Source organism: Lissotriton vulgaris, chromosome 5 (genome assembly GCF_964263255.1).
Source record: "Lissotriton vulgaris chromosome 5, aLisVul1.2, whole genome shotgun sequence".
NCBI classification, from domain to species: domain Eukaryota; kingdom Metazoa; phylum Chordata; class Amphibia; order Caudata; family Salamandridae; genus Lissotriton; species Lissotriton vulgaris.
Window position 1 is genome coordinate 783,009,196 of NC_141693.1, and position 10,967 is coordinate 783,020,162.

At 43.8% G+C, this 10,967-nt stretch overlaps 1 protein-coding gene across 2 annotated transcripts in view; it reads right to left on the minus strand.

Moving 5' to 3' along the window:
* The window catches only part of SCD (stearoyl-CoA desaturase), a 54,754-nt gene that overhangs the window by 20,014 nt on the left and 23,773 nt on the right, over positions 1-10,967 (minus strand). For both annotated transcript variants that reach the window (XM_086922252.1, XM_086922253.1), the window contains 3 exons: positions 9,955-10,085; positions 4,253-4,458; positions 295-527 (listed from right to left, as the gene is read on the minus strand). In XM_086922252.1, the coding sequence (XP_086778378.1) occupies positions 295-527; positions 4,253-4,458; positions 9,955-10,085 (570 nt within the window). The remainder of the gene's footprint in view (positions 1-294; positions 528-4,252; positions 4,459-9,954; positions 10,086-10,967) is intronic.

Here is a 10,967-nt window from a genome sequence, read left to right on the forward strand (position 1 = left end):
GGCTCTCTCAGGAAGGTTCTATGGGGAGGCTAATCTGATTGGTTGTTGTATTATGTTGGGCTCTTTTACAAAAAGGAGGTGGATATGCTTTTGTAACTACTGCTATGGTATTTTTTATTTACCGGGGCTCCCATTCCGACTACAGGGAATGATACAAGCTATGGGAATCTATGAAAGTTCCAATACTGGAGTAACTCAGCTTTCAAAATCAAAAGAAACAAATCTACTTCCAGCAGACACTGTAAAACTAAACACCACAATTGTAGATGAGTTAAACGTAGTTTTGTAACTTACCAACGGCGCTGAAAGCAACAAAGCGATTCTCACGAGGGTTGATGCTTTTATCATAAGGCCGATTCCCATACATGTGTGCTGCACTGTTCACTAGCCATGAGGCATTAAGCACCAAGGCGTATCGAAGGATGGAAGAGATAAAAAAAGCATTTTGGAAAGACTCTCCCCAGAAGTACCATGGAACAACAGTTGGTACGAAGAAGCACATCACAATCACAGTGGTCTTGTAATACCTTATGAGGGCAAAAGAAAAGTAGCATAATTTTAAAATTAACAAGGTTGTTTCATGTAAACATTCTTTGCATTTGTGCACTGGGAACCTTTAAGAAATTAAACTGAACGTAGTTAACAGATCATTACATTTTAAAATCAATTACTATTCTCGCATTTTTCTGCAATGAATATTTTGTTTAAAACAAATAAAATATTAAATAGGAACCATACCAGGAAAAAAACAAAACATGTATCTTCATCAGTGAAGAGCAAACACAACAGTTAATAAACAGAACATCACATATTTGTACACTAAAACCCAGCCACACCACAGACAACCAACCGCTAAACACCAGGCATCCAACAACCCTAAAAGATTCATAATCAATTGTAAAGCCTTTCATTCACACCGCTCCCATACTAAAATTGTACACTCTTTATCATAAGCGTGAGTGAGATCCTAACTGTCTAACCCAACATTTGCAATTAAACCACATGATCCAATTTTGCATATCACACACTGAACACACAGTCTTATGGATAATTCTATTATGATTTAGATTGTGAGATACTCAGACCCAGGTGGCTACAAACAAACACTCCATACAGTACCAAAAGGGCTACGAGGCAAAAAACAAAACAATAACATATCATGACATAAAGCAAACTACCATTAAGCAGTCAATAGTGTGTTCAAAGTTCCCTACTGGCTTCCAATTATTCCTGTTTACATACACCTAAAGCAGGCACAGCCTTCATAATAGTCTCCACCATTAACCCCTTGTCTGCTTATGACGAAACCGCTCAGTCATCAGCTGCGGTGGCGCTGTGCTGATGACGGAGCGGTTCCGTCATGGCCTGCTCGCTGGTCATGCGCGGCGCGAATTCCGCGCCTGCGCTGAGCATTCTATTGAGCGGGGCGGGCCGTGACGGAACCGCTCCATCATAAGCACAGCGCAACCGACGCTGGTGACGGAGCGGTTCCGTCACCAGCATGCGGCCGCCCCGCCCCTTAGCACTGCGGCGGAATAGCCGCCGCAGTGAAGGGGTTAAGGGAGGACCTTGAAAAATTTACATTTCTTCTTTTCAAACAGGCTTTTGGTATTACAAGGCAACCAATATCCAAGACTATCCTCTGTCTTTTCAGGCTCCATCTAAGTCTGATTCATATGGTTTTTGGAAGCCTCTGTATTTTACGGTAGAAAACTATAGAAACTTTGCTGGCGCAGTACCCTTTCAAGCCCATATATAATTGCAAAATCAAATACAAAACTTGCAAAGTGGCCCTTTTCTGGGTATTAAATGGCTAGTAGAGCTGGTGAAAGACCTTATTGGTCATCATTTAGCAAAATAATGTTACGAGACCAACAGTCTACACAGTTTAATTTTAAGGTCTTGAAACCATCTTATTAAGCGTTTTCCATAATACTCAGTTTACTTTGCAGTGCGTTTTCCATAATACTCAGTTTACTTTGCAGTGCTGAGTAAAACTATCATTGACTTTGTAGTCACCATTGTATGCACAGTGGTTCTGTTTTCTATGATACACTTTTGTAAATATTTCAAACAGTTAACAATATTTCACAAACAAATAAGATACCAACAAGCAAATGTGTGCCTTCTAGGTAAAGGCAGCAGAGTCCTCCTCGGAAAGGATGCAGTGCAGGTTAATATAGATCAGAACCAAGATGGCTAGCCCAGTGACTAATCATATTTCCTTTTAAATCGAGCATATCTATTAGACTTTACTATAAAATATGAATGGTCTTTAATTTGTGCCTGAACCAACCACTATTCTTTATTCGAGCATTCACAAGCAATACATATTTATCAACGACTCAAATTTTACAAACAACATTTTTAGCACACATCCTTTTCCTACAAAATCTATTATTTTTAAGAAATCTTGCATTCAGTTTGTTTCCTCCTCTTCCCCATCTCCATAATTAAACAGCTATATGGTATATTTATTTATTCTAAACCGAGCAAGCTTTACAATAATGGAAAATAGTGTTTTCCCAGTGAGAATGTCACTTCTAGTAGGCACAATGTCCTTTGTACATTTATCCTTTAATTATTTTACATTCCCAAATTAGCAGGATTACTTTATATAGACAAAGGCAAGTATGGAGAAGCCTAGAACAAATGATCAAGATGTGTATGTGAGCACAGCTAAATTCATCTGCTACACAATCAATGTCTTTCCTGCAAGATGTTAGGCATTGAGCTATTTAACCAAGGTGGATATAGAAAGTAAGACAATGCCCCTTTATTCAGTTTCAAACAAGTGGATGAATTCACCAAAGTCTATTGAATAAAGCGGTACAAAAGGGGGTGGTGATGGACGGGGCATCTGAACCAATCAAACACTCACACCCAGTCAAAAGATCTGGGTTTAATCCATCACCGTTCTTTAGCCCACTCTGCCACCCCAGTTCAGACATGGCCATATGCAAATCAGTCTGACCCTGTGCCTCATGGGAACAGTCCAGCCCGAACTGCCAAGCCATGCCTTCCCTGGACCGGAAAAAAGCTTACTAGGACCGGTTTCCGGCATTCCAGCCGTCTTCAGCCAGGCTTGCTTGAATCCAGTGGCAAAGTGAGCAAGGGACTCACGTCTGAGCATACCCTGCCAACTTATGGCGAACAAAGCGGTACAAAAGGGGGTGGTGATGGACGGAGCATCTGAACCAATCAAACACTCACACCCAGTCAACAGATCTGGGTTTAATCCATCACCGTTCTTTAGCCCACTCTGCCACCCCAATTCAGACATGGCCATATGCAAAACAGTCTGACCCTGTGCCTCATGAGAACAGTCCAGCCGGAACTGCCAAGCCATGCCTTCCCTGGACCGCAAAAAAACCTTAGTAGGACCGGTTTCTGGCATTTCAGCCGTCTTCAGCCAGGCTTGCTTGAATCCAGTGGCAAAGTGAGCAAGGGACTCACGTATGAGCATACCCTGCCAACTTATGGAGACTATGCTAGGGAGATGGAAAGTGGGGAGAGGTTGCTATCTGCTAGGGGGTGATATGGGGTCTAGTAACTTTTTCTTGATGAGAGGGAAGATGTTATCTAGAAGGTTACAGTTGCAGTTCGAGGATTGCATGGGATGATTCCATTATGATAGATGGTGATTATTGCTGCTGCTTTGTAGAGTGGGTAGGAAATGACAGATAGCGAAAGGCCATGTGCTGTTTTCCTCGTGGAGGTGATCAAGAGTAGGGTTAGAAAGGCTTTCCTCCATTGGACTCTTCTTTTTGTGTAAAAGATGATGTCATTTGTTATGTGTCCTGTGTTAGTTGAGAAGTAGGGGTCGGAGATGGAGGTTTCGGGGTGAGATTTTAAGAGATTGTGTTTAAAGCTTTTGGCCTGCGTTTTTCGACAGGTTGGGTGGGTAAATAATTGAAAAATTGTGACGACCTGGGTGCTCCATAGTGGACATATCGGTTGTGAACGGGGTGGGGTAGGAAACGGTGGGCACGTGGTGCAGTGTGCACTATGACGTTTATGTGGGGTTAGAATGTTTATTGTGACAATGTTTATGCTATTACTCAACTTTACATATATACATATAAACAGAAATGTGACAAAATGCAACAAATCCTGTACAATGAAGGCATGCCGAGCTAGAATCATATTTTTTCTCTAATGCATAGATATTACAGGAGACCAATTATAGTTCTAAGTTTGCCCATCTACAGTTAGGCGAATTTGAACATTAGTAAAATAGTGAATTACTCACTTTCTCTGGAACATTATTACTTTATCAGCCTTCAGGTCATTTAGGTCTAACCTCTGCCCCTTTTCAATGACATCTGGGTGCTTACGCAGTAGGAGCCAGCCAATGTGTGAAAAGAAGAATCCACGTGTGGCATTGTGAGGGTCTGCATCTGTTTCTGAGTATTTATGGTGGACACGGTGATCTCTGGCCCACTCAAAAATATCATTCTGTATCAGATAAAAAGAACAGTGAGGTAATGATGACCAAATTCAAAGCATTCCATTTTACACATTTTCCATGAGAGCACAATGTAGCTATGTTTTGTTGTTAATGAGCAATGAACAACCATGTCTAAATTTGGTCAGAACCAAATAAGGGATGCTTTACAACATTACATTTGGAGTGATATAATGTTCAATTTCTCAACAATCTAATCGAATGTGTACAAGTGTTTTGAAATGATTTATGTTATATAGAAGAACACGATTTTGACAAAATCTACCTGGTGAACTGTCAAAAAAATTAACGTTGACAAGTTTCTGTGTTAACATTATATTTGTCAAACTTTCAAAAATAGGGTGATTTCTTACCATCTCTACTCTTTCATTTCAACCACATCCCTGTCTTGTTCCCTACGTTTTACCTCCTTCTTCAGCAACGTTTTAATTACGTTGGTTAGACCCTTTAATTCCACCATATGTTGTTCCACCACACCAATCTTGGGCTTCACAGTTAATAGACCCAACCTTGGCACTGCTTCTGTCACCCTGTTACCATCCTCGCTTTGCTCCTACTTCATGTCTGTGTTGGGGTACTCAATGGAAATTTCTGATTCAATAGGTTTCCACACATGGGAAACAACTGCATCTCTACTCTGACACTCAATATATTATCATTTCTGTTGTAGTAACATGTTCTTATCTATCAAATGCATGCACTTGTTATGCTAATGTTTAGTCGGAATTGAAATTCATCACTGTATTATAGTTAGAATTAATTTGATTAGTCAAGAATTTGCACGATCGACCTAATGTCATTTGAACAAAAAATAGCGCGGCAATTTTCTGGTACAAACATTTTTGAAAGGGTTAACTTTACCACATTCTACAATACAATTCTATTGTGAACAAGATTCCTACAAAGCTGTCTCACACACAGAACACAATAAAACCAAAAGCACATTGTAACAGAAAGGCATATTATTAAGTATATGAACCACAGAGTTTTAAAGGACTGAGTTGATAGATTATCCCTTTCTCTATTGAATTTAATTGTATGCCAGAATATCGTGTATTAAATATTACATTGAAAACAATATTGTACCAAGAATACTGGCAACCATAATATTATGACAGTAAGTGTATACAGGCAAGTATAGATTTCATACTCTCAACTTCGCTTCTACATACCGTAAAAATATATAGGTTGTCAAAATACACATACGCGGAGTCAAGTATGGTAAATCTAAACTTAACAGCATATAGTTACCATGACTAACTTTTGACAGTTGAAAGTCTGGCAACGACATGTTTGCAGGAAGAAAGCCAATAAATGATATTGTAATAGAATACCACTGATTTCTATGTAATGTCATTGATTTTTTGCTGCCTCCACTTTGTTCACAAAGCTCAGCATTCTCAAACATGCTCACCACAATGCCTTCGTTCTAAAATTGTCCTATATGTATTCCCTTTCACAATGTAGACATTGACATGTTCCGATATACAAGGAGTTACTATTGAATTAATGACTCTACACGCACCTGCCTCTCTTGCTTCTCCCACGGTAGTTCAGTAAGATGGTCTCAATGACCTCTGTAACCCCTAACCCTCACTCCTCTTGCTTTTGAATTATACAACACATCATGGATTTAACTCATCTCCAACATCACCTCTTTGCGACTACACCCAAATAATCTTTTTCTTGCTCGCAGTTTACATCCACACCTGTATCACAGGCTGACTCACTGTTATAAAGTTGACCACTGATAAGCATTGTATTACTACTTTTTCATTTTAATGAAGAATCCATGATCATAAAAGTAACTTTATCTGTGACAGACTCATTATAAACACACTGGCTCACATACTGGGAAAAAGCAAATTTCTTAGCATCTGAGAGTACCTGTGTGTATGGTTACTTCTGAACATTCATTCCTTGAAACACAACATAGACCGTTGATAACATAAGGATGCTTTAGACATAAGTAAATCAAAACCTGATGTGAAATCTATGTTATGTGGCTTACTTTGTGAACCTGCACAGTTATGCCTAGTGAGATTTTCAGATCCAAATGAGAACATGCATTGAAATAAATCGTCATTACCCACAAATATCCATCATGGCAATCTTATTTTTCCAAATTCTTTTACATGCTACTATTTTTATACATAAACACTCGTAAAAACCACTACATCAACCTCATGTCACTGTGTGCTTTTGGGTGGTGGCACATCAAGGTCCTCAGTATATTCAGTTATTCAGTATCCAGCTAGTCGTGTTGCTTCTATAGCTGGTCATTGAGAGTTCAACTGAGTGCAGTGTGTCCACCTCCAAATCCCCTTACCCTGAGTACTAGCAGGTCCAGGTTATTTATCACACATGCATGACCCTGCTTTTTTTTAAATTCTGAGTGTGGGAGGCTCTTTGACTGAGCGCTAGCACTGAAGCAGAACAATCTGTCCTTTCCCAACACATAAGCTGGTAAACAACCTGAGGTACAGTCCTTTAGAAAAATGAAATTGGCTACATACCAGCAGCTTGATGAGCTCTGCTGCACACAGGCAGATCCACCAATGCATTATATAATTCTCATGATTATGTGTTCCCACACTCTTCCAGGCACTAAAAGAAAGGGCTGTAGTAGGACTACCCCTGTTCTCTCAGAAGAGAGAAACAGATTGCACTTAAAAAATATTAGCCCTGGGCGAAGAACTACGCTCCGTTCGCGGAGTTTGCGGAGTTTCGGCAACTCCGCGCTCCGCGGAGAACGCGAAGTTGTCGAATACTCCGCAAACTGCTGCGTAGCGTAGTTCTCGCGCGCTCAATAGCATTTTCGCGTGCGCGAGGATGCTTGTCGGTAAGATCGAGTTGCCGAACACGCAGAAACTGCAATCTGGCACAGAATAACTCGCGAACACGTAAGTAGTGACCGGAAATAAGGGGACTCGAGCGGGCGGGACAAACCTCATGGGTAACTTCACGCGCTACACATCCCGAGCATGCAGGCAATCAATCAATCAATCAATCAGGATATTTGTATAGCGTGCTACTCACCCAGAGGGTCTCAAGGCGCTTGGGGGAGGGGGGTCCGCTACTGCTCGAACAGCCATGTCTTGAGTTGCTTCCTGAAGCAGAGGTGGTCTTGGGTCAGGCGGAGGTGGATGGGGAGGGAGTTCCAAGTCTTGGCTGCCAGGTAGGAGAAGGATCTTCCTCCCATGGTGGATCTTCGGATGCGTGGCACGGCGGCGAGGGCGTGGCTGGTCGATCGTAGCTGGCAGGTGGGAGTGTAGAAGGTCAGGCGGTTGTTGAGGTACCTGGGGACCAGGTCGTGGAGGGCCTTGTGTGCGTGGGTGAGGAGTTGGAACGTGATTCTCTTGCTGACGGGGAGCCAGTGAAGGTCTCTCAGGTGTCCGGAGATGTGGCTGTGTCGGGGAATGTCCAAGATGAGTCGTGCGGAGGCGTTCTGGATGTGTTAGAGTCTTTTCTGGAGTTTGGCTGTGGTTCCGGTATAGAGGGTGTTTCCGTAATCCAGTCGGCTGGTGACGAGTGCCTGTGTGACCGTCTTCCTGGTTTTGGTGGCGAGCCATCGGAAGATCTTTCGGAGCATGCGTAGGATGTTGAAGCATGATGATGAGACGGCGTTGACTTGTCTGGTCATCGAGAGGGAGGAGTCCAGGATGAAGCCCAGGTTGCGTGCGTGGTCTGTTGGTTTGGGTGCGCTGCCCAGGGCAGGGGGCCACCAGGAGTCATCCCAGGCGGAGGGTGATGATCCAAGGATGAGGACTTCCGTCTTGTCTGAGTTCAGTTTCAGGCGGCTGTTCCTCATCCACTCGACTACGTCTTTCATCCCTTCGTGTAGGTTGGTTCTGGTGGTTCCTGGGTCGTTGGTGAGGGAGAGGATCAGCTGGGTGTCGTCGGCGTAGGAGATGATGTTGAGGTTGTGTTGGCGTACGATGGCTGCGAGGGGGCTCATGTAGACGTTGAAGAGGGTGGGGCTGAGTGATGATCCTTGTGGTACGCCGCATATGACTTCGGTGCCCTTGGATCTGTACGGGAGGAGGCGGACTCTCTGGGTTCTTCCGGTGAGGAACGTGATGATCCACTCCAGTGTCTTCTCTTGGATTCCGATGTTGCTGAGGCGCTGCACTAGAGTGCGGTGGCAGACCGTATCGAATGCTGCGGAGAGGTCCAGGAGGATGAGGGCCGCTGTTTCCCAGTTGTCGAGCAGGGCTCGGATGTCGTCAGTGGCTGCGATGAGGGCGGTCTCGGTGCTGTGGTTGGCGCAGAAGCCGGACTGCGAGTGGTCGAGGCTGGTTGGGCGAGCGCAATTGGTGATCCACTGTGTGAGGTTGTTGGCTGCTTGGTTGGGGTCCGTTGAGCTGGCGGGAGGGTTCTGGCTTAGTGAAGTTGTGAGCTGGTCGGTGGTGATCTTGTTCCAGTTCCTGCGGGGAACCTGTTGTGGGTGGTGGTGAGTCGTGGTCTTTCTGAAGCTGAAGTGGACGCAGCTGTGGTCTGTCCAGTGGAGTCCGGTGGAGTGGCTGAAGGAGATGTACTTGCTGGAGGAGAAGACTGGGTCAAGCGTGTGTCCGGCGTAGTGGGTGGGGGTGTTCACCAGTTGCATGCGTCCGAGGTTGGCGAGGTTGTCCAGCAGGGTGGTGGTGGTGTTGTCGTTGTTGTTCTCCAGGTGGAAGTTGAGGTCCCCTAGGAGGATGTAGTCAGCGGAGGCGAGGGCGTGCGGGCTGATGAAGTCTGCGATGTCTTCGCTGAATTGTGTGCGAGGTCCTGGGGGTCTGTAGATGAGGGTGCCTCTGAGTGTGGTCTTGGGGTCGGTGTGTATCTGGAAGTGATGTTCGGCGGCTGTGAGGGTGTCGTCTGAGTTGGTCGTGATGCGGATGGTGTTCTTGTGGACGATGGCGATGCCTCCTCCTGTCTGGTTGACCCGGTCTCTCCGGGTGATCTTGTATCCGTCCGGGATGGCGACGGCGATGTCGGGCGCTGAGGAGGCGTTCATCCATGTTTCCGTGAGGAAGGCGACGTCTGGAGATGTGGTGTCGAGCAGGTTCCAGAGTTCCACGGCGCTCTCGAAGACAAAAAACGGCTCGCGAACGGGTCAAGCAAGCTACTACGCATGTTCGCGGAGTTATGCGTAGTTCGCGGAGTGCAAGTGCATCTTCGCGTAGCTCGCGGAGTGCGGCTACGCGAACTACGCCCAGGCTTAAAAAATATTGTTTTTTTCTTCCAGGGCACCACCAACACGCCAAGCATCCCATCAATAGCTATTATCTTTCTAGCTCTCTCTCGAATCAGCTTCCAAATTTTAATCATAGAGTTTGAAGATCCCTACTCTTTTTGACTGAGAAAGCTCTCCAAGCCACTAGAACCCTACCACAGCCACTATAATGTATGCTTCTTAAAGGTGCTGGGACTCATAATAGACTCTCTCTCTTTTGGAGAGCTCATGAGATCTCATATTTGCAGACCGTGAACAATAGCTATCTTACCTGAAATGCCATAGAGTTCGCAATAGTCAGGAATACTCTCAGAGGCAACTTGGCTTTGTAGGATCGGTGACTCCAGAGGCGATGAGCTCCGGCAGTCACACCTAGAGCACTGACTAGGAAACAGATCACCGCTGTAAGAAACATGAAACAGAAATCAGACAAAGAAACTGTATACTCCGCTAATTTGTGCTGGCTGGTCCAATGCTACTACCTAACCTAGAACCTATTATGAAAATGCGAAGTCAAGGTACTTCTGTAACATGCAGAACAAATTAATAAAATGCCATTTATTAGATCACAGTGAAAATCATTTCTCTGCATGAAGCAACGTTTCCTCTCACGTGTATTTCTGCTGCAAATGACACAACATATAACAAACACCACACAAAAGCAGAAAGTGTCACTCACAGGCTTTAGGCATGTTAGCCTCTATTACTTAAGGTTTACACTAAGGCGTAAAAGGGAAAATCCATTATGTTCTATTTGGCTGTTTATATAATATTGAAGGCTGCTAACAAACTGTGCCTCATTCAATATTACTGAAATATTTTTGTAACGGTAAAATTATGAAAAGTTATTGCGAAATCATTACTTGATCAAACGTGCAATCAATATATACAATTATAGATAGGTTAGGTTCTAATGCTGGATTCAAAGTGACCCCAAAGAGACACTGAGAACTGACACCAGTAAATAAAACAGCCCTTCGTGTAGTCAAACCCAGCCTGAGGCCCACGGAAAGCTAACTGCTGTTTAGAAGTGGGTGTTTTATATTTTACCAACCCCACCTTCCATTTTCTGCACCCTGCTCCATTCACCACAAACAATTCTATTTTATTTATTGTAGCCCGTATCTGAGAAGTTTTTAATGTAAACCATATCCTTAAAGTAAAGTAAAGTAAAGTAAAGTAAAAGAGTGCAGATTAATTAAATATACAGGGTCAGAGATGGGGTGCTTACTTTGGCCCGCATTGCAAGCAGACCTCACTTATGTTCTCAAACTTCCTCTCATT